The sequence below is a fragment of the Gobius niger genome (assembly GCF_951799975.1).
Source record: "Gobius niger genome assembly, chromosome: 19".
Lineage (NCBI taxonomy): Eukaryota > Metazoa > Chordata > Actinopteri > Gobiiformes > Gobiidae > Gobius > Gobius niger.
The window spans coordinates 12,209,326-12,235,787 of record NC_136870.1 but is presented as its reverse complement, the minus strand read 5'-3'; the positions used below and the strand labels follow the sequence as shown (position 1 = coordinate 12,235,787).

At 41.8% G+C, this 26,462-nt stretch overlaps 5 protein-coding genes across 6 annotated transcripts; 3 read left to right on the top strand and 2 right to left on the bottom strand.

Moving 5' to 3' along the window:
* Window positions 1-1,695: 1,695 nt before the first annotated feature.
* nif3l1 (NIF3 NGG1 interacting factor 3-like 1) lies at window positions 1,696-3,986 on the top strand. The gene is made up of 7 exons (XM_079578108.1): window positions 1,696-1,798; window positions 2,063-2,633; window positions 2,785-2,941; window positions 3,056-3,179; window positions 3,254-3,392; window positions 3,505-3,588; window positions 3,769-3,986. The coding sequence occupies exons 2-7, from the start codon at window positions 2,078-2,080 to the stop codon at window positions 3,951-3,953; spliced, it is 1,245 nt and encodes a 414-aa protein (XP_079434234.1). The 5' UTR covers window positions 1,696-1,798; window positions 2,063-2,077; the 3' UTR covers window positions 3,954-3,986.
* A 3,409-nt stretch (window positions 3,987-7,395) lies between these two features.
* Window positions 7,396-10,439, top strand: tbx6 (T-box transcription factor 6; the record flags this gene model as incomplete). Its single annotated transcript, XM_079578086.1, has 8 exons — window positions 7,396-7,512; window positions 7,582-7,786; window positions 7,872-8,139; window positions 8,224-8,367; window positions 8,449-8,519; window positions 8,592-8,650; window positions 8,816-9,104; window positions 9,302-10,439. The coding sequence occupies exons 1-8, from the start codon at window positions 7,443-7,445 to the stop codon at window positions 10,437-10,439; spliced, it is 2,244 nt and encodes a 747-aa protein (XP_079434212.1). The 5' UTR covers window positions 7,396-7,442.
* Window positions 10,440-12,141: 1,702 nt separating this feature from the next.
* On the top strand, window positions 12,142-15,770 carry prodh2 (proline dehydrogenase 2). The gene is made up of 10 exons (XM_079578136.1): window positions 12,142-12,413; window positions 12,908-13,098; window positions 13,475-13,601; window positions 13,836-13,907; window positions 13,978-14,058; window positions 14,197-14,340; window positions 14,696-14,862; window positions 14,933-15,043; window positions 15,389-15,477; window positions 15,577-15,770. Exons 1-10 carry the CDS (start codon window positions 12,183-12,185, stop codon window positions 15,759-15,761), a joined length of 1,398 nt encoding a protein of 465 aa, XP_079434262.1. The 5' UTR covers window positions 12,142-12,182; the 3' UTR covers window positions 15,762-15,770.
* Window positions 15,771-15,973: 203 nt separating this feature from the next.
* eif3c (eukaryotic translation initiation factor 3, subunit C) lies at window positions 15,974-22,176 on the bottom strand. Of its 2 annotated transcripts, XM_079578083.1 has the most exons (23): window positions 22,032-22,176; window positions 21,131-21,248; window positions 20,993-21,058; window positions 20,717-20,906; window positions 20,523-20,648; window positions 20,388-20,439; window positions 20,172-20,296; window positions 19,964-20,097; window positions 19,139-19,292; window positions 18,958-19,061; window positions 18,739-18,880; window positions 18,525-18,650; window positions 18,351-18,444; window positions 18,076-18,263; window positions 17,780-18,004; window positions 17,505-17,696; window positions 17,256-17,427; window positions 17,016-17,175; window positions 16,861-16,926; window positions 16,702-16,789; window positions 16,462-16,627; window positions 16,339-16,386; window positions 15,974-16,268 (listed from the first exon to the last, which is right to left on the bottom strand). In XM_079578083.1, the coding sequence occupies exons 2-23, from the start codon at window positions 21,226-21,228 to the stop codon at window positions 16,189-16,191; spliced, it is 2,796 nt and encodes a 931-aa protein (XP_079434209.1). In that variant the 5' UTR covers window positions 21,229-21,248; window positions 22,032-22,176; the 3' UTR covers window positions 15,974-16,188. The 2 variants fall into 2 exon arrangements, with proteins under 2 accessions (XP_079434209.1, XP_079434208.1); XM_079578082.1 differs by having other exon boundaries at window positions 15,974-16,386.
* On the bottom strand, window positions 21,244-24,773 carry LOC306978328 (uncharacterized protein; the record flags this gene model as incomplete). Its single annotated transcript, XM_079576851.1, has 8 exons — window positions 24,285-24,773; window positions 24,150-24,195; window positions 23,827-23,973; window positions 23,655-23,747; window positions 23,448-23,573; window positions 23,243-23,356; window positions 23,101-23,172; window positions 21,244-21,248 (listed from the first exon to the last, which is right to left on the bottom strand). Exons 1-8 carry the CDS (start codon window positions 24,747-24,749, stop codon window positions 21,244-21,246), a joined length of 1,068 nt encoding a protein of 355 aa, XP_079432977.1. The 5' UTR covers window positions 24,750-24,773.
* Between the last annotated feature and the right edge of the window lie 1,689 nt (window positions 24,774-26,462).

Genomic DNA, 26,462 nt, shown 5'->3' with positions numbered 1-26,462 from the left:
TACATGTTTTTAGCAGTAGGGGAAACCGGAGTACCCGGAGGAAACCTACGCAGACACGGAGAGAACATGCAAACTCCAAACTATTATGCAGTTGAGCGGTCAGACATAAAGTAATGAAAGGTTATCTGTAGGGGTTCATGATCCAATTTTACTCCCACATAACTCTACAAATTTTACCTATTAGTCCTCAAAATGTCCTAAAAATGTGGTACATTTTGGCTGGTGGGGCTTATTCAGGTGGTACTCCAGAACAAAGTGACTGAGGGTGCATCAGAATCTGAAATGTGTGCAAATAGACATTCTTTCCATTCTTTATATATATTGAGAGGCAACTCGCTCCAAGGGTGCAAACATAAATGATCTGGGCGTGAATCATCTGCAATTTTTGACTTTATTCCATTTAATTACAGATAATATTATGCTTTAGTAATACATTTAAATTAGGTGGATTTTCTTTTTTTTCACTCATTTAGACATGGTCAGACATAAAGACCATCGTGACCTTAGTAGCCTACTAATTAATGAGGCAAACGTGGAACACACGGATCTAACTGCTCAGTGCACATCTGTTCATGTCACTTTGCTGATTAAATGCCTCAGAGAGCACCGTGAGATGTGCCAATAGGACTAATGAAGAAACAGGGATTTTGACCTATGTCTCGCCTTTATCAAGCCTTATTAAACCTATTAGAAAAGGATTTGGGAGTAAGAATGGCTTCTTTTCCCAATTGCATGCACTATTATGGTAATCACATTTGAGTGAAGCAAGGTTAAAAGTCAGGAAAAGCCATGATGTAATGACTGACTGACCGATCTGATCTGTCTTTGATCCCTCTCGTATCCAGCGTTGACCTTTATCAAATTAATTCCCTGTAATCTCTGTCCCAGTCTCCAGCACTGACTCTCGGACGGGCTGCTTGCTTTAATGCACACAATAAGTGCTGCAGTTTACACTCTGAACAATCCGTTGCACTGATAAGCATTAACTATATCCACTGTGTGTGTGTGTGTGTGTGTGTGTGTGTGTGTGTGTGTGTGTGTGTGTGTGTGTGTGTGTGTGTGTGTGTGTGTGTGTGTGTTTGACTGAACATTTTAATCTTTCTGAGAAGGGGTCGTTTTGCATGTTGTTATAGTCAGACCACCTGCTGAGTAACCTTGACTTATCAAACTAATCTAGCCTTTTCCTGTTTAGATTACTCTCTCCGAATGTGTTTTATAATATGGGATGTGTTATGTAAAGTGTAGGGGTAAGTGGGGTTAAGCGAGTCAGTTTGGTGGATATTGTGTTAAAAAAACAAAACATAATCATCATAATCATCATATAACACACATTTTATGATGTTTTTGAATTGTTTGCTTGAACTGGTTTAGTATGGTTTATTTGTGGTTCACCTCTGTGGGGTAAGGGGAAGGTGTGCCATCAGGGATTTTATGCAGACAAAAAGAAAAGATATATAAAGCAGGAAAATAAAAAGATTACAATTTATTGGTGGCTCACTTTACCCCGCACTCCTCTACTAATAACCTATATCACACATCTGCATAAAAATTAGGCCAAACACTACTTCATCAGACGAACTTTTAAAAAAAATTGGCATTTACAAAATTAACATGAAATAAATGTATCCAATGTCTCCACAAGTCAGTCTCATGGATCTATTATAAACGTCAGTCTGTGTCTCTCTCTTTTTCTCTCTCTCTCTCTCGAACGGAAGCTGAAAAGGGACAGGTTTCAGCGAACACCGCACAGACACCTAAGCGCACGAGTAGCGTACTGTGATCAATGTGATCCGTTCTGGTATGCCTTTGTTTCTTTCCTGTTGCACACAAGTGCTGCATGCAGTCATTTTGACAGAGATAGTCATGATTTGACTGTTTGGCAGCAGCTCGTTCCTGTTTGCCAGTTTGTTGAGTTAGCATTGCTGCTGCTACAAGTTTGTTATGGTCCTTATCTGCTCACGCTTTAGTGCTAATGGTTTCATCTTAGCTTTTACACAGTTCATAGACTGTCTCTTATAACTGACCATGATTTCTAACAGTTGTCGTGTTTCCCGTCCTCCAGGTCACGTGTCCACTGATGTTGGCTGCATTTAGAGGATTGACATTTAGTCCACTGACCAGTGCAACATTTCTCAGAAGGACACATCTTTCATCATATTTTTGTACTTCTTCCTTCAACTCTTTCACAAATCCTTGCTTCACAAGGTCTAGATTGCTCTATTCACCTGCTGTGACATCAGCTTCACATAGTTTACATTTCTCTAAGGGCAAGATTAAGATGGAGCTGAAGGAGGTTGTGCAGACACTGGAGTACCTTGCCCCACTGTCTTTGGCTGAGTCATGGGACAATGTTGGCCTGCTAGTTGAACCAAGCAAATCACGGCCCATTAAAACCATCCTACTTACAAACGACCTGACTGATGCTGTAATGGAAGAAGCAGAGGCCCTCAGCTGCGACCTCATTATCTCATATCACCCACCTTTATTTCGGCCAATCAAGCGCCTGGTTCAGAGAGACTGGAAGCAGCGATTGGCCATCCGGGCCGTGGAGGCAGGGATAGCCATTTTCTCCCCCCATACTTCATGGGACACTGTCAAAGGAGGGGTGAATGACTGGCTCATAGGAGGGCTTGGTAAGAGCTCTCTGTCAATGGAAAAAGGTGTCTCACAAGCAACAGCATTTGCATATTTGATGATTGTTTAGGCTAAGTGGTCATCTCTTCCATCAATGTCTCGTGAGTCTATTTTCTTTTACCATATCAGGTGTCTGTCTTTGATTCTCAGGTAGCGGCCATGTGACTGTTCTCAGCCAGGCTTTAAGTGATGCCTATCCAAGTCACAGACTGGAGTTTAATATGAGGAGTGATGAGGAGCTAAATGCTGTACTGGAAGAACTAAAGGCCTGTGATAGTTCAGCTACACTCCAGCATTCAAGCAACAGGTTGTGTTTAACATTAATACACACATTATGACACCACAGCTTAATAGTATAGTAATACACTGATATTAATAAGGTACCTTGTTATTGTACTGTGCTTGACCATTGTGTCTTTAGATCAGACAACAGTGGAATCCATGTCAGTTTAACCTGCAGTGACTCAGCCCTGCCCCACTGTGTCCACACTCTGCTAGGACACACCGCTCTAAGCCAATCCCTAACCATCACGAAGCTAGAAAAGGTATGATAAAGTGTACACATATACAGGTAGTGAGTGACCTGCCCACCTCACACTTCGCTTGTCACCTGCTACAGCACCCTCTCCCAGGTCATGGGCAGGGACGGTTGAGCGTTTTGGACAAGCCTGTAACCATTGCAACAGCTGTAGAGAAAATGAAAACACATTTGGGTTTGAGTTATCTTCGTTTGGCCCTGGGTGCGGAACAGACTCAAGGTGAGAAAGACAATTATAAAACCATATGCTGTACATCACAAGTACAAATTCAAATGCATTTTCATCGAGGTAAAAAATGTTTAAATCCAGAATCTAATTAATTAATATTTAGAGACGTCAGTGCGCACCGTGGCAGTGTGTGCAGGATCTGGAGCTTCGGTTCTGAATGGTGTGAAAGCAGATCTCTATGTTACAGGTAATTACAAGCATTTAGTGACATTTTCAATTAATTTAAGCACAGCTGTGAATAATAGTTGTAGTGACTAGAAATGTCATGTTTTATCTAAGCTTCACTTGGTCTGTAGTCAGTAGAAGACGACCTTTTGACCCAATAAAAAAAAAAAAAAGGGATTGATGTAAATGTGCTCTTTTGCAGGAGAAATGTCTCACCATGAAGTCCTGGATGCTGTGGCCAAAGGAACCAGTGTAATTCTGAGTGACCACAGCAACAGTGAGCGCGGGTTTCTGTCCGTCTTTAGAGAGCGTCTGGCTGTTCGTCTACCAGAAACTGTGTCTGTCCTCGTGTCCCGGGTCGACAGAGACCCCCTGCAGGTGGTCTGAAGTGCACGATTCAGAATGATTGAATAAACCTTTTCAAGAAAAATATTTAAAAGCAACATCGTTTGTGTTTCATATCACTGGAAAATCAACTCAATAAAATTTTAAAAATGTATTATTATTAACAAATCTCAATCATAAACACCCTGTGTGGCTTTAAAGTGTTAACTTTAAAGCTGCATTGTGCAACTTTCTAGGAATAAAAGAAAGTTGATTTGTGTGCGTATTTGACCTCGTAGTGACTCAGCGGCTGTATGAGTGGTCAGCATGGCGCCTTTACTTTCCATCACAGTGGTCTCTAAGACGCTCCAGCATCAATTGTTTGGAAGGTTTCACTGCAGACAGAGCCTCTCACCAGAAAAGCTACAAAACCGTTGATCCTGGAGCGTTGTAGAGACCAATGTGATAAAAGTAAAGGCGCCATGCTGACCACTCATACAGCCACTGGGCCACTACATGGTCAAATATGTACAAATAGCAACTTTATTTTTAGGAATAAAAAGTTGCATAATGCACCTTTAAGGGCAGTGAAATAATCCTTGCTAAATAAATCATGTTCTAGGGATTGGACAAATATTGATATTAAACACAATTTTAAAGAAGGTAACACCAAAATTCAGTTTAAGTCATTAATTTATCAAATTATTTTTTGAACATTCAAAATATTATATTATATATATTATATTAATGTTCATTATTGTAGAGATTATATACACAAGGGATCATTTATTTACAGGTATTCTATCAAAAATAATCTATGTTACTGGGCAAAATGATCCAAGTAAATTAAATGTTATATAAATGCATTTAAGTTTGCCAACATCATTTTGCTTTTCATATTAAAATCCTTGCATACCAAAATAATGTTGCAACCTCCTAAACCACTAGCATTGAGGAAACACGCTGACCTTTAGCCCTCAGTTAAACAAACATTAACTGAGATTCAACTACTTGGCACACACATGTAAATGACCAACGCCATAGTGGTGCTCAATGCCAACAGTAGCCACCCCCCTTTCGATGTGATAATGCCAAAACAACAAATCCTCAATCACCATAATGGGCCTTTACAGGGCCTGCTGTCCTCACTGCTTACCACACACCTGTCTGCTCGTAAAGGCACTCACCTCTCGCTGCCCCCTGACAACGTAATGCCTTTACTCTCTGTATGGGCTTCACACCTCCACTTCCCCTCTGTCCTCTGCAGCTTTTATCTCTGCTGTGCCACATGCAGGCAGACACAAACAAATGGGCAACAACTACAACAACAATAGCGATACATTGGTCTTGTAAAGTGACCCCAGCTGTCCCAATTAAACTGGCACTATGGGAGCAGGTTGTTTTGGGGGGATTTGAGTGTCTTTTTTAATGCCAGGAAATACTTACCAACCAAAGACAAGCATTTGTGTTGCAGTCTCAAAGCAGTGATGTAACTCTAATCCCTAGACTCAATGCAATAATGGCCCGTTTCCGACTCATCTCAAGGGATTTTACAAAATCAAACACAAGTGGACAGAGCAGAGGAAAGGGGTGTAGGGATGTGACGGCTCAGAACAGAAACGGGCTGAGGGAACTATAGAAAACAACTAAATTACATAAGAGTTGAATTGGATGTAGTCAGTGCAGAAAATATTCATCTGTAATGCTGCAGATGCCAAAAAGGAAACCAGGAAGAATGGTTTGATATAGTTTATGTTCAACTGACAATTAAATGAAATAGCAATACGGGTATACTTGTAAACAAAACCTGTGCTAAACATGCTATAATGGTTTCTGAGTACACTAAATTTACTATGGAAAAGGTCAAGGTTTAAAGAGTGGGACAAATGGAACGAATCATGTTGACACCCTTTTTCTTTGGTTTGAAAGCGCTTAATACCAAAACATTACTGTATTGTCAAAGGCCTACATTATATTAAACACTAAAGCTTTACAAAAAAGAACTTTGATCTACTTTCAAAATATCTGCTTCTTACAAGTGCACCTGACAATACAATGTTTTGCTTGTGTTTGTTTTGTTAAATGTTTTATTCCTTACAGTTACCCTCTAATATAAACGCAGGACATGTGAGATGCAGGGGCCAAATTGTAACTCTAGACCAAACTGTGCTTATTTCCACCTACATCCGAGGCCGGGCTCCCTGCTGAGAAAGCCTAACAGAGCGGCAGCAGAGAGGAAGAAACATGTCATCAAGTCATCAGGGAGCAGTGGGGGACCTGACAGTAAACACCAGCTACAACAAGTACGACATTCAAAACACAAACCTATTTTTTTTGCCTTTTGAAGTTGGGATTCTTTAACTACAGATCTGAACACAAGTCAAGATACAAATAACATGTCTGGACTCATCTGGCAAGACACTGAAATGATAATGCATTCAAGTAGTTACATTTTTAAATTTGCAAATTGTCCATCAAAATGTCTTTTTTTATAAGCCCTTTTCGCATAGTAGACAACGATCCTAAAGCCATCATCTGTGCTTTCAAATTATGTTGGACATGTTTACTCATCCAATGAGCTTTGTCAACAGCACTAATGATCTTTGTTTGGCAGCAGGCCGAATATAAACCTCCAGTGGGAGTGGTTTAACTTGCAACATCAGAAGATTTTTATAGTTTGCATAGATTTCAAAAACGAAAAAATGTTCGGAGAACTTAGCATTTTGTGATACACCTTTGTTGTTTGCCTTTATTTCCTGTATTTTGCGATATGTGTAATTTCATCCTGATAAGATTATACAAAGGTTCTTATAATATGCATTTTGTGTTTGGTAACTGACCCAAACTCTGAGATTACTGTGAACAAATTAAATGTTCATGACTATAATAGTAAATGCTGCGGCTGGATTACTACTATTTATACCAATTTATTTATATTTATATATACAGTTCAAGAAAAGTGAGAATGATTGCAACCACAGTGATACTTCATTTAATCTATCTTTCCTTTTTTTTTTTTTTTTTACATTTGTCTCAATATCATTCGATTTAAATCTCTAGGAAACTCAGCTTGTAATTACTTCAAGTCTATCAGGTTTAAGTATTGACATTGACAAGATACAAGTTTGTGTATCTTGTGCATTCTGAGATGTGTTGTGATACTTATACACAGATTTGGGTATTTTCTGGAGTATAAAAACTTTCTCTCTATTAACTGGCTGTAAAAAATAAGTGTAAATACAGTGTTACTCCGCTAATATCATTAATCACCTGCCATCATGAGAGTTTGTATGGTTTGTTTTGTGATCGAGGGTGGTACATGCTGTATAGTCAGCCTGAGCAAATGAAGATGTGAAAATGGGACCATTTGGCCTCAGGTGTGAAGCCCCACACACCTATATAACAGAGGCCCTCAGCACCGTGGCCATTCAATGTAAAGAGACATAGGAGGTGACAAGGACGATCTCCTGATTTATCTATGACAAAGGATTTTCTGGAAGGAATGATGTTTTTTAGCAAAATTTGAGAAAATAGGATTCTCTCAAAGAAAATATGCTGAGTATGGATATGTACCCCAGCTTGGGTCTGGGATCTCAAAGAATTGGAGACTGCTTTTACAGAGGTGAGTTCTTGAACTGTATTCTTGAATGCAGAGACTTGCATTATGTTCTAAATAATTTCTCAATCCTAGAGCGGGACCCAGCTACCCATATCCCACTGTATCCCTCAGCCTGTGATATGGTGGCCAAAACATTACCACAGAGACTCTCAAGTGAGCCTGCCCCCAACCAACTCCCCAAAGGCCAAGAGGAGTTCAAGATGGAGCTGGACAATGCCTCTATGTGGAAACAGTTTAGCTCTGTGGGAACAGAAATGATCATCACCAAGAAGGGCAGGTAGACAGAAGACACATGTTTTAATGTTGAATTAAAAATGTTTACATTTTTGTCATCTTATTTTACCTCATTTGTACCCCATTAGACGGATGTTTCCAGGGTTAAAGCTCAAACTGTCTGGTCTGAACCCATCCCTTCGCTACATCCTCCTTTTGGACATCGTTCCTGCGGACAACTCCAGATATCGTTTCCAAGGCGGAGGCTGGCAGGCTGTAGGGGGCGCTGAGGCCAGACTTCCCGATCGTGTCTTCATCCACCCGGACTCCCCTGCCACCGGGGCTCACTGGCAAAGCCGCACTATCTCCTTTCACTATGCCAAGCTCACCAACAACACACTGGACTCCCAAGGACATGTAAGTGAGCATACTTTGGGTTTAGAGCGTTTTTTTGCAAATTAAATATCTTGTCCCTTGTTGAAATGTAATATGTTTGTGCAGATAATTCTCCACTCATTGCATCGTTATCAGCCAAGAATCCATGTGGTTGAAGCAAGAGATATTTTGAGATGGGGTGGGGGGCAGCAAACCTTTGTGTTCCCTGAGACCCAGTTTGTTACAGTCACAGCATATCAAAACAACAAGGTAAAAGGAAATACTAAATACTTTTGAAACAATATGTTTAGTAAGATTATGATGTGAAATCTGATATATGCTGAATTCCAGATCACTGAGCTGAAGATTAGCTCCAACCCATTTGCAAAGGGTTTTCGAGAAGATGGCATGAACAGCAAAAAGTAAATGCTTCAAGAACTGCTCTTGTATCATATGCTGTATGAAAGATTCAGGCTTAACGCTTTTTTTTCCAGACAAAGAGATGCCAGACAGAAGCGTAAATTGGAACAAATCACAGAAACTTTGGATATTGGTAAGTATAAAGTATAAAGTGTAAAAGGTATTAGGCAATTGATCACAATTTGAATATTTTATAGATATTGTAAACTCCATTGTGAGATCAATAAAGGCTTATCTTATCTTAAAATTATGCAGCCCTACCAATTCAAATGTTTCAGCCTACATTTTCTTAAAACAGTGAATTGTGACCCATGTGATTCGACCGAGATACTGCCCCGGCCTACTGTGACCTCCATTCAGACTCCAGGGCTGCAGACTCTGGACTTGTCCTCTCTGCCCTCTCTGTCGGACCCCGCGTGCGTGTACAGGACAGAGGGCACACCCTTCCAAGACACTCTTGTCCCACAGCAGACCCTAGACTTGGGACAGGCCTTTATGACCTCTCAAATGTCCGACGTCAGTATCCCCCCGTCCTGTGGGATGCAGAACACAGGAGGGAGTGAGGTTCCTAATGGCCTCATTGAAAAGTGAGTTCTAATTTTTTGTAAAGAATGACAATTACTTACTGTAAAAAAAGCAAAAAAACTGAACTATTGCCATTTTGCACAAGTCCATAGCAAGTAAAGTCATGTATAACCCCTGAATACCAATGACAAGTATTCTCATTGTAAATTTAATAAGAGACTATATGTACAGTTCAACTTTTAAATGTTTTTTTCCGCAGTCCTGATGCACAGCTTGGTGACCCAGCCTTCACCTCCAGCTTCCCCTCCGCTCAGCCCCCACAGTTCCCCCCTTCTACCCTCCCTCCCCAGGCCACATCCTTCCCTTCTCACCCAATCCCGGACTCCTCAGACACACCCAGCCTCAGACACGGCCAACCCTCTCTCCCTCCTCCCCCCCTCGACTACTCCACCATTCTGGCCACCTCTCCCACCCTGCCCCCATCCTCTGCTGCCGCCACCGCCACCACTACCAGCACCCCGGCTCTGCAGCAGACCACCTTCACCTTCCCCACCCCGCCCCATTCCAACTCTAACTCCCCACAGCCTCTTGCTAACACCCCGTCAGTGACCTCCTATCCTGACACCCCCGTTGATCCCCCCTACGCCCCGAATCCCGCCTGTGACGCTGACCTGCATGAGCACATGTCTGCCCACTCTATGCTTACTCAAACAATCATTGAACCCATTCCTCACGCTGCTGACCCCGCCCCTCCAGAATTCACATACACCAATTTCCTTCCCACTAACTCGCCCCCTATCCAAACTTTCCCCAACCAAAACCAACTCCCAGCCCCTTCACTGTCCTGCTCGTTTGCCACTTATGGCAACCCTACGTCTTTTGCGTTCCCTCCACACATGCAAAATCTGCCATTCCCAAATTTGCCCACCAATCTATCCCACCCATCTGTGCACCTTCCAAATCGCAGCCAGCAATCCCAAACTCTGGGCCCTTCCTTTCCTCCGTCCTCTTTCTCCCATTCATCCCACACCCTGTCCCATCCACAATTTCAACCCATGCCCTGTCCAGCCAACACCCAGGGCCTCCAGAACGCATCTGTGCCCCCAACCACATACCCTCCAGTGGACCTCGGTGCAATATCTCAGTTCAACTCTGGCGCCCCCTATCGTCCAGACATAGTACGGCACCACCCATCTCTCCTGCCCCAGCTAGATCTACCCACGGCACCCGCAACCCCGGCCGTATACCCCGCCTTCCCCTCCTACCCTATCAGGCTCCTACCATCCCAGGACCCGCACCCACCTCTCTCCCTCCCCCTGAGGCATCTGTACAGACAGCACCAGCACGGTCCCGTCCAAGGGTCCTATCTGGAGATGGGCACGAGGGCAGTGTTTTAAATTCTTGTGTTGTGTCATTATTTTTTCATAGCGCTTTTAGGAACATGTGTGTTGTCATCTGTATTAACTCGTGTGCGCTTTTATACATTAGCTGCTTTCATTTCTGAAGATGACGTTACATTATATACTGTATATTTGATACCTTTTTCGATTATTCTTTCCATTTGAGAAATAAACTTGTCTAAACTTTAAGCTTATTTCATTATTAGTCGTGATATATGTACAATTATTTGGGTCTTGCATAATTTAGTAAACCTGGCTTAAAGTTTGCCTTCAATAGTTTTATTTGATGGTGTCATTTTGTGAAAAAAATAGATGATGTTCTCAAACATTAATGTTAAAGGTGCATTATGCGACAGACCCTCTCACCAGAAAACCAACAAAACAATTGATCCTGAAGGCGCCATGCTGACCACTCATGTAGCCGCAGGGTCACTACACGGTCAAATACGTACAAATATCAACTTTTTTCCACCGCATAAAAAGTTGCTTAATGCACCTTTAATAGAGTTTGGGAAAATCCACTGTTACCATGGAGATCTGCCATGTTTGCCGCTGCTAGCATACATTTTCCATAGACAAACATTGGATAAAAACTGTATAAAAAGTGAAGAAAAAGCCGCTGAGTCATTACTGGTAAATACATCTAACAAACTGTAGTTTAATGTGAACAATAACTCCAATATTATTTCTTTTAAAATCTCCATTAGTACATCATTGCTGCTAATCCCATAATTCTTAGCGATACGACATCAAATATGGCTAACATTTCTTTCAACAGACCAAATTTATACCCATGTCTTCTTTTGCAACAGCATTATGAGAAAATAATGTTACCTTCATCCTTCAGTGGTCAGAGGATGAGACTGGTGACACTGTACACTGTTCTGTTCCCAGTGCCATGAGTTTAAGTCCCAACTCCCACACTAAACTGGATGTTGCTTCCCACTCTACACACCCTTTTGCTCTGAACTGTCCAGTGACGGGCAATATGGGCCAAACATCTTTTAAAAAGTGTCAGTTTCATGTGGTTTGGGTCAGTAATTACAGATACATAAACCAGCATTTTGAGTGTTTGGGAATCCTGAGCTGCTCATCTCTTCTACTTTAAACGCTTAAGCATCTAGAATATCACATGAATGCGAGTCGCGGCCTATTGTGGATTTAGTTTTTTCATCAAAAAGAAAAGCTAAGAAAGCTGCACATGAGCAGAATGTTTTACATAAAGTGTACTTTGTGATTTGATCCTTTTTGATTTGCAAAGGACTCTGCACTACTTATTGTCTCTTGTGACACTGTACTCTTAACATGAACTTGCCCTGCCTTAATAGAAAATCTATTCTCCAAATCTGTAGAAGCTGTGTTGTAATTAAATGTCCATTGACAGACCACATTTTTGGGGTCTTTCACTTCAATATCTTTGCAAAGGCACTGTGGGGGTGAGGTTAAAAGGCCGTTTTTTTGTTGAGCGTAATCCCAGACTGGTGGATACCCAATAACGGCCACTGGAGTAATAACAAACAGGACCACATGTTACGGGTCTCATGGAAAACTGACTGAAGAGAACATCAGATGCTAAGGTTCAACTTTGTTTGTTCAAAATTAAACAGGTCATTTATTAACCAGAGGACAGGCGGGCAGATTTGGCTGACCTGGATTCTGGGTCAGCCAAATCTGTGGCATTAAACACAGGTATCTTCACACTTGTAGTGCGAAATCACAGAGGATCAAGACCGTCTCACCATGCTGGGTTCTCGGGTGCGGACCTCCTTCCCTCTCTTGATGCCCCTCAGGCAGTTGGGTACAGCCACAGTCCGGACGGGGGTGGCGTCCAAAGAATCGGAGCTGATGCCTGCCACTCTGGCCTTCCAGGACCCAAGAGCGTTTCAGGTGAAGACACCGGGAGAGCTTCTGCGAGCGCTGGGCGTCTTCCGCCTCTGCTCCTTCCCACTGCTGGTCAACAACTGTGGCACGGTAAGAAAACACATGATCTATGTTAGCCCAGAGTACTTGCATTCAGAATATTGAATTTAGTTAGTTTCACTCAAGAATATTTGACTTGTTTAAGCAATATTGTCATCATAGAGAATTGATTCATCCTGAAATAAAACACAAAAGCTTGAGATGAGTAATATTTAACAGTTTTGCTTTATTGATAATGGATTTAACATGATATGTCCATAAAGCCAGGAAAGTCCCACTGAGATCCAGAATCTCATTTTCAGGGGAGTCCTGGCCCCCAGAGAGACTCTATTGTCCATGTTTTAATGATAGGGGAAACCTACCTGGACAAGAGGAGTACACAGACCATCTTGCTGTGAAGACAGAGCACTAACCACTGCGCCACCGTGCCACAATTAAAATGAATAACTGTAAATGTTGACTATTGCACAGTGGTAGCAAGCACTACTTTATCCTTTTAATTATTAGATTTCTTTGATTGTTATACTTCCATTGTGTTGCTTTAGTTGATGTCGATTGCCCGGAGACTCCTGGGAAAGAGGGGCTTTTCCATGTTCCTCCGACCCACAGTGTATGCACAGTTTGTGGCTGGAGAGGATGAGACGGAGATATCCCAGTCCATGGAGAAGATGAGCTTGTTGGGACTGAGGCCGATGCTGGCAGTTCCTATTGAGGAAGATCTTGGAGAAAGCACAGGGTAATGCTTTTTTTAAAGATACTATAAACGGAACTACACTGCCTGGCCCAAGAAAGTATTTTGTCATAATTTTAGTCAAAGGAATATTTTTTCTGACTAAAATTGGACATATGACATATTACTTGAATAAAAACTTTTGAGAGTAGTTGTCTCAATGCTTGGCTCCAGCAGCTTGAAATTCTCCACAAACGTACGTATCACTGAAATACACATGTGGAGAACTGTAGGAGTTAGTATGGCCTTGGGGTCAGAAAACTCATGAATTACCTACACATGGCCATAGATTTGATCAGAGTCCTCAATAACAGCAGTGAGAGTTATCATTTATGTATGGGTTGAGTGCATTTGGTGATTAATAATTAAATCATATTCACAGGGAGAAGAGGTATGAGGACAATATGGAGGCCATGCTGGAGTGTGTCCGGATGTCGCACAGTAACGCATGGAGCAAAGACCCCATGATGCAGCTGAAGATCACTGCGCTGCTCAGCCCAGAGCTGTGTGTAAGGCTCATGACTAAACCTGGACTTTTGCACATATTGTGAAGCCCTAATCAGCGATATTAATTTATATAGCAAATACCACAATGTAGAGTAATGTCGGGTAGGTATATTTCAGCGACTGCATATTTGTTCAGCTATCTTTTGGGGGCAAAGATAAGCAGCTGTAAAAGCAGACTGCAATTCCCATCAAATCACTTTATCCTATTGGCAGCATCTTTGTGTTCTCATACCAAGGTGAAACTCACAACCCTGATGGCACAACAAGCCTATGACCTAAATCTCCTGGTCAGAGCCATGGACGGAGAGGTAATTTCAACTATCTGCGTTATTAATTTTAGTTTGCCCCAGTTTGCTGACCCTTTTTTCCCCCCTTCAGTCAATCAGCTTCCCTGGTTTAGATGACAACGACAATGCACATTTACTTTGTGGACTCAGGAGGCTCGACAAAATTGCCAAAGTAAGTTTCTAGATCATATCATGTAGATATTTTAAAACATCTAAACAGATGATCATACATTAGACATTATTTGGACATGACACAGAAAGATACAGCAAAATAATAAAAGATTAAGTAGAGGGTGACGTATGTTTAAAGGCGAGTGTGGACAAAGTCAGAGTCTTGGTTGATGCGGAGTACACCTACATGAACCCCGCCCTCTCCCTGGTTACCATGGTGATGATGAAAAAGTTTAACACTGATGGCGCTTGGATTTGGAACACATACCAGTGTTATCTCAAGGTAAAGGCAGACAATTTCCTTTTTACATATTTAAAGCCATACTCCGTAACATTTTATTCAGTCAATAAAAGTACAAGCGTTTTTGTGTGTGTTTTGTTAAATAGTCCTCAAAACCACATCTTTACTCCTCTCTCGTAACTTTGTCGCAGGCCGGACTTTACCAGCTCGTCTTTGCTTGAATACAGGTGGCCAAGCTAAAGGTTTACATGCTACATCTTTCATTAGGAGTATGGTGTTTGTTTTGTTATTATGGTTTTAAGACTGTTTAATTGTCACTTGGAATGTTCCGCAGTGTGGCTTTAAAAGCATGAATGGTTTAGTTTAGTAACATTATTGATGAGATTATTCATACCAGGAATCCAGCTCTCTGATCCGAGAGGCTATTGACCTTTCAAAAAAGGAGGGATTTTGTCTCGGGGTCAAACTGGTGAGAGGGGCCTATATGGACAAAGAGAGGAAGCTGGCGGAGAAGGAGGGGCGTCAAAGTCCTATACATAACTGCTGGGAAGACGCCAACGACAGGCAAGAGTTCTGAAACTGTCAGATTGTGAACTAGAGCATAACCTTTTACTGATACTCGTTTTGTGTGCAGTTATAATGGCTCCTTGAACACCATGCTGGAGGTAATCTCAGAACAACCAGAGCGCTACAGGATCATTGTGGCCACACACAATGAGGAGTCAGTCAGACTGTCTGCACAAAGGTACATCAGTTCACTTTCGTTTTTTTCCTTTAAGGGTTGGGTTGGTCAATTATGAAGATGGAGGGAACTTGCGTTGCTCAAAAGTAATGTAAAGTATGTCCCTCACCATGTCCCACCAAAATAATCCAAAAAGTCCCACATTTTCAATTATTTGAGGTGGTCACAATTCTCCCACTTTTTCTGACTGACACTGGCACCAAGAGGCTGTTTTTGTTGTTCTTGTGCTTGGATGTAAATTGTAGGTACCTTTAAAAGTACAGTGCTGTACTACTTAAATCCCACTGAGCCAGCCAAGGTCCAAACGATTGTATACATTTAACCATTTCTTCTGTGTTTTACCTCCAGGATGGAAGAGCTGGGCATAGACAAAGAAGACGGTTCGGTTTGTTTCGGTCAGCTGCTGGGCATGTGTGATCACGTCTCCCTTACTCTGGGTAAACAGCAAGACTCAGTGTTGCACTAAACCACAACATACAAAGCCACATTTATAGTTGAACATATTGCGCTCTAACATTACATTTGTCATCCTGCAGCTAAAGAGGGCTATGCCATTTACAAGTCTGTACCATATGGCTCAGTGGATGACACACTCCCATACCTGGTGCGCCGGGCTCAGGAAAACCGCACTGTGCTGCAGGGAATCCGCAAAGAGAGGGACCTCCTGAGGCAAGAGCTGCGCAGAAGATTCAGACAGAAACTGGGCATGGCCACTGCATAGACCACAAATAAGTGCATTTAAATGTTGGAGCAGAAAAATATGAACTCTTGTCAATTTCCTTGTAATTGTGAGCATTGAATTGTCACAGTAATCATTGACAACATTTAACATGTTATTTATATTGCACTTTACATCTCAAAGCTTGACCTGTGACCAATTATAAAATGGGCTTATGTTGTGAAAAACTGAAGAGACTCAGAATTATGTTTTAATTTGTTTATTAGGTTATTTGTTGACATGTTTGTTACCTAACTGACCACTCTACAACACCTTATTCGCCTTGAAGCTTTTCACTTCAAATACACTCCTAGTATTTAGTGGCTTGTACTGCAATTTATTTGAAAACTGCATACAGTCAAGTCCCAAATGCAGTCTATATTGTTTTGGAATGAAGTTCAACTCGACAAAAGTGAAATCCACGCAGAGTTTAGTAGTTGCTCTGGTTTTGGTTTCTGTAGCCGCCTCTCTGATAGCCAGACTTATTCTGCTGGTAAGATCCTTTTTGATCTGTAAAACAAAGCCATGTGAACAAAACGTGTAGTGATAAACAAATACATTAAAAAAAGAATTGAATTACCTTTTCCTCTTTGATAGCCTTGTTTCTGTTGGTAGCCTCCTTTTTGATCTGAGGTTTAAAAACATTTTCTTAATGGATTGTTCTACAATCTACAATACATACTTTTGCAAAAGCTGGACAAACCTCTGTTGAAGTAGCCTCCATAAACGCCTTGTTTCAGGTCAAACACGCGCTCGTTGTTCTCCACAAGGCTGCCCAGTTTCTCTGCGAGTTGCAGAGCCATGTTCTGCAGAGAGGTGGGCTCTGTGCGGTGCATCACCACAGTCTGAGTGGGCTGGTCAAGAGATGCCTGTATGTACAAAACAAGATTTTAATAACATTGTTAAGTCTAATGCAAAAAGTTAATATAACAAAATGACTCACCATCAACTCCTCATTAATGATCATTTTACTAATGATGCTGTGAACAGTGGCGATTTCCAGCTCAAACATGTCCGACAGCGTCTCCATGCTGCAGGACAACCACAGTTAGAAGAAATGCCAAAAAGCATGTGCTCACTTTTCAGGTTAACCCGTGCCCACCTTATGGAGTCATAGACACTGCTGTACGTGAACAGGTAGGTCCTGAGCGACTCCTCCTGAATTTTTCTGTAAACACCCACCAAACAATTACCAAAAATTAAACATGTCTTTCAAATTGCAATAGTTAAACAATGTATTACTTCAAAAGTACCAACCTGACAAGCATCTCCCGCACTCTCTGAGTCTCAGGAAATAGGTCCCACACTTTGCTGTTCATCTTCTCATTGATTATAAAGGAGTGGCAGGTTCTCCAGTCTCCCATCTTCATGGCTTTGCTGGCAGCCACCACATGCTCCCTCATGCTCTCTGGTGGTCCTAAAACCACAAACACACAACTCATTGATTCACCCATTCCTTAACGCAACACGCTGAGCTGTCGTCGACGTCTGGTGTACCTAAGAGGGGCTGTCTCTCCCCCACTCTGAGCTGGTGGTGAAACTGCTTGCTGATCATTCTTCTGCGGGCATCGAACTCGTGGGCAGCCATGTACGGGATCTCTAGCAGCATGGCAGATACCAGGTACACACACTCCAGCAGTTCCAGATTGATGTGCATGTGGAAGGGCACCTGAACAATGGAACGTTAAATAAAGTTGGTCATGCAGCCAAACAATGTCAGAGTCATCTTAGAACGTCTCTACACACTTGTCTTCTCTTCTCGATTTTCTCCTGCTCTGCATTTCTCTCCTGCATGTTCCTCATGAGCAGACCCTGGCCTAAGAGCTCCTTAGCGCGGCCTGATGACTGGATGTCCAGCAAAGCATTGTGGGCATCTTTTATCATGCCTTGACGAAAAGCGCAGATTCCCAGTTGGACCATAGTTCTGTTGTACAAGATCTGCAAAGAGAAACGGCAAACACGTCATTGTAATAACTTCCTAATGCAACTACACAATATTATTTGGGGTCCTCGCTTCTTACCTGCACAGGAGGGTCAGCATGCTGGATATTGTCCTGCAGATGACTCATCAGCATCAGGTCTCGAGCCTGGTACCAGCGGGAGTGCAGCGCGTGGTGGTAAATGTGGCAGAGGATTGCACATGTGCGGATACGGTCAGTGCGATCCTTGGCATAAATAAATTTGCAGAGACGGTCCATGATCACAGCACTGTCCTCGCCTTCACTCTCCTCCTGGTCCTGCTCAGACTAAGAATCGTATAAAACATGATGAGGAAATATTCGCTGAACGCGTGTAATCGTTGAGGTCTGTTTGCTACCTTGGTCTCTCCCTGGAGGCCGAGGCTGCGGCGATGAGCCTTGTAGTCAAACTTGTAGTACGTGTGCATGATCCTCCGGAGGTACACGCGGCAAATCTCCTCCGTGCTGCCCTTGTTCTCCAAGTATGAGAGCAGGCGGTCAATGATGCCACAAACCCGGCCCTCGTCCTTAAGATTGTCCACATACTCTGTTGGATTGGTATAACCATATTATTAAATTCTGCAACTAAAAATACAAGACACCAAACATCACAAATGATAATTCTATGACAAACCTTGAGAGTGAGGATCTGTGTTCTGCATGATCTTCGTAAACTCTTCATCCATTCTTTCCACAAGAGTTAGAACACAACCTCTCACCCTGAAAGGCTGTTGAAGATAGAATGTTTTTTGGTAAACTCTTTTGTTGTCAACTTCCTTTTTGTCCAAGTTGCAATAATATACATTACCTGGTCTGAGATGGCCAGATGCTCACTGTCTTCTGCTATATTCTCTCCGATGAAGATGTTGTTGTGCTCAAACAAAATGTCCAGTAGCTCATCAATACAGTCCAAGCACTTCTTCCACATGTCGGCCTAAAGGGGGAAAAAAGGTTCAATATAAAAATCACATTACACCAAAGTCACCAAATTGTTTTGGAAGAGAAAGCGTGTAATAACAAACCTTCATAAAGGCTGCCAAATTGGGATTGTAGTCATACAGAGAAGCAATGATGTTAAACTTGATTTTAACCAGGATAGCCTGACCCAAGTTATTCTCTGCTGCAATGATTGCCAGAGCATGAAGTAACTCGATTTGTGCCGCCCTGTTGGAAAGAGTTTTATTAGTCCATCAGGAGGAGCAATACACAAGTCCATTGTAATACAAAGACATTGCAGTTACCTGTCTGTGCCCTTTTTGCCCCTTGCCTGCAAAATCTCATTCAGCTTCTTAACCACAACAGGGATGTTGATTTCAGTACCCTTGGCGAACATTTTAGGCTTTTCCTTAAACAAAGGTATTTTCATTATTGAACTGTTGGTTTCATTTTGTGGTGCTGGAGTAGGTTTTAATCTGGGTTTACCTTGACGAGAGGGACGCCACCTTTGACTTTCTCCCATCCTCCTTCCTCCCCCTCTCCAGCCTCATCACCAGCCTCTTCATCAATACGCTGCTCCTTCTTCGTCTTCTTCCGTTTTCCAGCTTTCTTTTCTAAACCCTTCTCACTCTCTTGGGTCCTGCCATCAGGAAAATAGACAGTTTAACAGTAGACCTAAACTTTATTTGAACAATATCAGCTCATATACAAAAGAAGTCAAGTTAGGGCTGCACAAAAAAACCCCAAAAAAAGACAATACGGGGGCACAGTGTTGCGATAAGGATATTATTGTGATATTTTACAAAACCATTTCAACACAGCATGTTGAAATGCTGAAAAACAAATCATAACTCATTTGTTTTTCAGCAAGACTTAAACCCCCCCCACTAAATTAGGACAAAAACAAGGATAAAATAAAACAAAATGAAGAAAATTATAACTAAAACTGAACTTTTGCGCATTTATATGTTCCATGCATTTTTTGTTTCAGGCTAAGTTTGCAGCCAGACTGAAGACTTCAGTGATTTTGCAATATACTGTGGCTTCTTGCGATGAGGACAACATAATATTGCTATACAATATTTCATGCGATATATTGTGCAGCCCATAGTAAAGTCATGTTATGAAGGACATGATTTCTTGTTATTCGGTGGTGCCAGCAATAAACAATTCTGCAAGCTCTCAAACTCTGCAGAATTACTACAAGTTTTTTCATTTGTAACTTATAGTTCTCGCAGGCGACCAAGTGATTTTTGGATGTGCGCGTCTGCGTAAATTATGTTAATATGAATACGTACACAATACACTTACTTTTTAAGGAAGACCACAGCGAGAGAAGAGCTTTTGCCCTCGCCTTCATCTGAGCTCTCACTGCCACCGCTGACCGAGTCAGAACTCCAGTCTTCTTCATCCTCATCATCATCATCACTGGATGAAGACTCGTCCTGGTGATGTTTGAATTGTTAATATTTACCTTGACAATCACAGTCCATTTATTAAACTAAACAGAGACGCTTACCCCTGACCCTTTGGCCCCTTTAAGGAATTTGCTGGCATCTGGGAGTCCCTCTGGTTTTTTCTTCAAGAAGCTCTGAGCAGTCACCTTCTCCTTGGGTGTGTCCGATTCACTTCCTGAAGAGTCACCTGAAAGTTAAAAAAAAAAAAAAGTGTTTCTCTGTTAGGAAAAAACATTACAATTATTGTGTTTCATTTCATTATTATTATTATTTTTTACCAGATTCTGCAGCTTCCCTTTCCTCATCTTCATCACCAGAATCCTGTGGGTTCTGATACAGGGAAGAGAACCAAAACAATGCTCAGATAAACATTCCTGTTTATTGTGATGGGGGAAAAAAAGAATAAGTATTACCTCTTTGTAAGCAAGAATTTCTGTTTCAAAGTCCCTGTTGTATTTGCGAATCTTTTGGCGCAGCGTACTGAGTGCCTTGGCGTTGTTTTTGTTCATTTTCTTTTTGCCTTCTTTGTCCTCCCAAAGCTGTGAAGATTTATCAATTAATCAATTGCTAGTTCAATTTGAATAGTTTCATTCTGTAAAATACAAACCTGGTTAAGGTAATCTTCGAGGTCGGCCAGAAGGCGAATGTAGAAAGAAGGAACTCCCTCTTTGTCCACAATATTCTTGCTTTTTGTAAAAGCTCGGCATAGCTGTTCAAACTCCTCCAGACATTTGGACATATCCCGGATCTTCATGGCATTGCGGATTGTTTTGATGAGATTAGTCAACTCTTCAAACCTGGAATTTGAAGATGTTATGTGTGAAAATGCCTTGGAAGAACATAACGGTATAAAATTTACAGCACAGGTTATAATATAGCTGACCTTTTGTCCTTGGCACTGCGCACAACTCTTTTAGTGTCCTCTTCATCATCACTAAGCAGTATAGTCCTATGAAAAAGAAACATCAAATGAGATTATGAAGGTTAAACAAGAACAAGATAATATGGACATTTTACTGACGGCTTGAAGGTGGCTCCAGGTGCCTTGGGCGCGATCTCATCAGCGGACGAGGACTCCTCTGACTCACTGTCAGAGCCGGTGGCAAAGAAACGCGACATTTCTGCAGAAGGGTCTTAACCTGTAGAAACAGAAAGGCATAGCAGAAATATTGATTGAACATTTTTTTTCTTTTTACAATACTTATATAATTCTCCAGCATAAGCATTAGTTTACCAGAAAATGATCAACTGACAAGTAGGCTCTACTGGCATGTTAATGCTCCTGCATCCATGTAGATCTGAATTATGCAGTTTTAACAGTCTATTGACTCTCTTTTCGTGTTTCGTTTAAAACTAGCTAAAGTGCCCTGGCAATTTTCCTTATCGCGGATGCTTTGAGCCTCGCCCTCGAGGGAGGATCGTTTAATTCGGCGATTTTCACCGGATGTTTAGGTGAACGGTGGGCAAACAGCTGATTTATCCAGCTGTGAAGAGCTGTTTATTAAAATCACAGATCTTTTTCGGCGCCAGGGTCGGTTTGTGAATATTGTTTTGACCCACGGTAGAGCTATTATCCTTTTAAAACATTTGTGTTGCCCACTAAAGCCTCGGACGTGACGACACGGCGATCGCTCCTACAGAATACACGCACCACAGTCCACGTTTCACTTAGAAAAGATTAAATATGTAGAACGTAAACGAACGTGGATTTATTCATATTAATTCCGCCCTCTTCTAACCATTAGAAACATCAGAATATGATCATGAGATCGACGTTCACCCGATATCACATCCATATGGCGCACAACAAATGCTAACTTTAGCCTGAAGCTAACCTGCCGTACGCACGTTTGCTCCACAAAAATAGAGCATGAAGCCCCTTTAATCCTTATAAGAACATCAACATTTCCCAAATTACTCACCTACGTATCAACAAACGTTACTGTGTAATGTTTATGCTGCTTTATAGTAGAATATAAATCCAGTTTTGCAGTTAATAGACCACAAACACAGGCGTGCTAAAGCCTTGCCCGGCGACTGCGTCAGTCAAAGGAAGTGCGTGTCGAAACGGACAGACTGTGTCACAGCGCCCACTAATGGTGGCATCTGTAAAGAGTTATGAAAACACTATTTACTAAAAACAATGTATGAAGGATTTCAAACTCACAACCGTTTAATTTAACAAACGTTTACAGCAATTGGTTTACAGCAGATTTATTCAACACATTCAGCAATTATAGACATTTTTTGTTATAAAGGGAACATTATTTGTCACATATTCAACTCCTATTTACACAATAATTGTCTTTCTCGATACACCCAGGAGAGCCAAACTGCAATCTGGCCCTCAGACCAATTTTTGTTGGTCTTCAGGTGTCTTACATAAAGCATAGGCCTAAGGAACATTATAGTGTGAGCAGGCAAAATGTCCTTGGCCTAAATAAAAGGTGTGGTTGCACAGTCTCGGCTTTAATGCAATCAAGTAAATGTTTCACAGCATTGACCACTAGTACATGGTCCTCGAGGACTAGGCCATATGGGCCATACACACTTCAAATGTATGGCCCACGATTAAAACACCCCTGACAGTGTCTGAGGTCATGAGAGCTTGGGCACTTGAGAACAGCTTGGAACAGGGCCATGACAGAGCAGGGTGACAGAACCACGGTTTAGAAATATGGTAGGATAGACTGTACAAAAACAACCCAAAAATAAAATGCTAACTGTACATATAAAAGAAACTTTCTGTGCTGAAAGTAGAAGGTCACTCACATGGACATCTAAAATACACCATTGACACCAGGGTATACAGGATAATAATTTTATTTACTTAAAACAACAAACTACAACAATCCCTCGCTGTCAATCTTATTTACTTTTTCCACATGCAAATCTTGGGTTCTCATTTCCTCAGTAGTTCTGGGAATAGAAATAAATAATGAAGAGTGCATAATAAAAAAAAAACAGAACAACACACACATAAAAACATACCTTCCTTTAAAACTCTTATTTCTTCATCTTTCAGTTGGAGCTGCGCCTCCAGTGAGGTGCACCTGGCACAATCTGTTAGAAATAATTACAGACACAATAAGGTTGGAAAGGGGCACAATTATCTTTGGTTATCTTTGGGTACCATGGCACTGAGGCTTTGTAGTAGGGGCCTTTAAAGTATTAGCTGGTGGTCTTAAGGTCCTATGGTTGTTGGTTGTTTCACAAGCTGCTGTACTTTCAGATGATGTCGATGGTCCTAAAGAGTCTACAAAATACATTAACACCCAAATAAGTCTAAACTAAAAAGAAAACTTAAAACAAATGTCAAATTTATGTGGATAAGCTACCTTGTTTTAGAGGTTTTGTAGGTAAAGTTCTGTGGATTAATGAAGGAGCCTTCAGGCTTTTGGCCTTTGAGGTGGTGTCTGAAGAGGAGGCGGGAGCTTCTGCTTTACCGGCTGACAACGGATTATCTGAAATAAATATTGCGCACAGCTTTAAAATTGCTTTTTGCACACATGTGGAGAGACACATAAGTACTAGAGACAAATTACCAGTCTTTTTCTTCTTTGCTGCTGGTAAGGCATCAGTTTTCGGTAATGGATGTTTCTTTGCTTGTGATTTGTTTTTTGCAACGGGGTCTGTGCCTGTGTGGAAGAGCATTGTGATTACGCATGATTATATCCATTTATCTGGGAGGAGTAAACAAAGGGCCACTGTATGTACCTCCAGCAGATTTATCCGAGCCTGACTGGGCAGTTGAAGAGCCCTTTACATTTGGAGGCTTTAGACCCTGCCCTGCTCGCTGGATGCCTGAAGGCACGCTGCCTGCTTTTCGTAAACCAAACACTGGCAGCTTTAATGCTGAAGCAGCTGAAACAAAAACAAACATGATGTAGTATTCAGTGGTGTATGAAAGCATTCTGAAGCCACTGTAAGAATCTCACAACCTAAACAGATATGTCTCAAAACCAAAGCAAACTGATTTATTTCTAAAATATATTTGCCACTTTTTTTTTCTTCCCAAAAACAAAACAAATTGTCCTTACCATCCGCTGTGGATCTCAAGTTGTAAGAGTTTGGCATTTCTCTGGTCTTTGAAAAAATAAATAAATAAAAAATACATAACATAGATTGTTTGTTAAGTAATTTCAGAAATGTATAGAGCAGTTACCAAATCCTACCTGGTTAATGAGTTGAGCATTGTTGGTTTTTGGTGCCTCAATCTGTCGGGTCGTGGGCTGCCCTGAATTCAGTAAGTCAGGACGTTTTGGAAGTAAGGAAGCTGGCTTGAACTTTGAAAGCAGAGATGGTGGCTTCAGCTGGTTTTTAGGTGGTTTTGTGGAAGGCTGGCGCAAAAAAGTCTTCCGGTCAGACACAATATTTGAAGGCACTTCTGAGGATACAGGAGCACTGGGCTTACTGGGTCCCTCTCCATACAACCTTTTCTGGGCCGCTGTAGTTTTGCTCTCTTTGTCTACAGTGAACATGAATGGTGCATTTGTGGACATTGGTGTGGATGTAACCAAAGGGTCAGACCTGAATTCCAGTGAGCTATCCAAATTGAAAATGCTTCCCCTGCGACTTTCAGTGTAGAGATTAACTATAGATTCACAAAGAGCAAGTCCATTGTTTAATGAGTTCTTCATTTCACCACTGCTTGATTCTTCAGCTGCTGCATTGAAAAGACTCCCCTGAGGCTCAGCTGGTTTAAGATCAGGAACTGCGGTCTTTTGTATCTTTTCACCCAGCATCTCTGGGAGATTAGGTTCAGCACTGGTCTCATTTTTCACTGGGGAAGGAGAGGACCCGCCTTGCGCATCTTGTGACTTGTTAGCCATTTTAGTGATTTCTTTATCAGTTATTGTCCCATTTGGTTTGCTCTCAAATGTATTCTGAAGAGATGTACTTGTGGAACTGGCTTGTCCTACAATTGTACTTCCACTAGATTTTTGCAGAGAATCCTTTTCAAATGACTGGTTTCGCATTCCACAACTTTGGCTGGTCTTTGAATCTGAGCGGTTGTCGTTCGTAATAGGGGAAGATTCTGGGCTTGTCCCATTTGTTTTGCTCTCAAATGTGTTCTGCAGGGATGCACTTGTGGAACTGGCTTGTCCTACAATTGTACTTCCACTAGATTTTTGCAGGGAATCCTTTTCAAATGACTGGTTTTGGCTGGTCTTTGAATCTGAGCGGTTGTCGTTCGTAATAGGGGAAGATTCTGGGCTTGTCCCATGTGGTTTGCTCTCAAACGTGTTCTGCAGGGATGCACTTGTGGAACTGGCTTGTCCTACAAGTGTACTTCCACTAGACTTTTGAAGAGAATTGTTTTCAAATGTCTGGTTTTGCATTCCACAACTCCCGCTGGTCTTTGAATCCGAGCGGTTGTCATTCATAACAGGGGAAGATTCTGGGCTAATCTGCTTGGTGCTCACATTAGTGTTTTCTGACAGGGGTGGACTGCTACTTGAAGTTGAAAGATCCACAGTCTGGTTCTGTAGGATTGATGCATGCATTGCAGCATTATCTTGAACTGTGGTAAACGTGCAGTTTAATATTACAGCCGTGCCTTGTTCATTCCCCGTTGTGTTGTCAGAACTAGGGTCTTCTCCAGTTGTTTTGAGAGGCTCACCTTTAAGCTCAAAAGTGCCATTATTAGAGTTAGTTCCTGAAGACTGTGACACTTCACACCGAAGAGATGCATTAGATGTACTTAAATCCCGGGTAATATTAATAGGGTTGGCTATTGTAACGGGTTGAGTCCTATCCACCATGTCGGTACTGTTTTCGGAAGAAGACTTACTACCATCAAATGTACTGCTCAGAGAAATATCCTGGGTAACTTGAACATTTTTAACATCTTCAACTGTGCCATCAGACTCGCCAATGCTTGCAGTGAGAGAATGGGTTAAGTTACAATTGAAGGTTGCAGACATTTTTTCCAGAGAAGATGGGCTTATTGGTAGATGTGCAGTTTTTGCTGAGAGCACTTCACCAGATGTTTGTTTGGAGTCATGAGTCGTCTCCAAGGTTGGGCCTTCCCTTTGAAGTAACAGAGAAGATTTTTCAGGGGTTAGTGTCGAATTACTGTCAATTAACGGGTTGTCTTTCCCGTTTCTCACGTTTGCTTCACAAAAAGAATCGCGGGTGTCATCCAAGAGGGTGATTTCTGGGAGGATTTCATCACGCAGCCAGGCAACAGGTGTCATTTGACTCAGTTTCGAGTTGAGGTATCCATCCAAAATTTGCAAAGGTTTCTTCAGCTCCTTAGACAAAACTGGGGTACTAGTTTCACCGTTAAATTGTGTGTTTGTCATATTCATTGGGGAGTTGCATGTTGCATCAAGCAGGGTGATTTCTGG

Excerpts from the sequence above, each read along its gene's own strand:
- prodh2 (XM_079578136.1), top strand. The coding sequence starts at position 12,183 with ATGCTGGGTTCTCGGGTGCGGACCTCCTTCCCTCTCTTGATGCCCCTC. Across the intron at positions 13,602-13,835 it reads TGCTCAGCCCAGAGCTGTGT|GTGAAACTCACAACCCTGAT; the intron begins GTAAGGCTCATG and ends TCTCATACCAAG. Across the intron at positions 14,341-14,695 it reads CATACCAGTGTTATCTCAAG|GAATCCAGCTCTCTGATCCG; the intron begins GTAAAGGCAGAC and ends TATTCATACCAG.
- nif3l1 (XM_079578108.1), top strand. The coding sequence starts at position 2,078 with ATGTTGGCTGCATTTAGAGGATTGACATTTAGTCCACTGACCAGTGCA. Across the intron at positions 2,634-2,784 it reads CTGGCTCATAGGAGGGCTTG|GTAGCGGCCATGTGACTGTT; the intron begins GTAAGAGCTCTC and ends TTTGATTCTCAG. Across the intron at positions 2,942-3,055 it reads CTCCAGCATTCAAGCAACAG|ATCAGACAACAGTGGAATCC; the intron begins GTTGTGTTTAAC and ends TTGTGTCTTTAG.
- eif3c (XM_079578082.1), bottom strand. The coding sequence starts at position 21,228 with ATGTCGCGTTTCTTTGCCACCGGCTCTGACAGTGAGTCAGAGGAGTCC. Across the intron at positions 19,062-19,138 it reads GTGGCGTCCCTCTCGTCAAG|GAAAAGCCTAAAATGTTCGC; the intron begins GTAAACCCAGAT and ends CCTTTGTTTAAG. Across the intron at positions 17,428-17,504 it reads AAATCGAGAAGAGAAGACAA|GTGCCCTTCCACATGCACAT; the intron begins GTGTGTAGAGAC and ends TCCATTGTTCAG.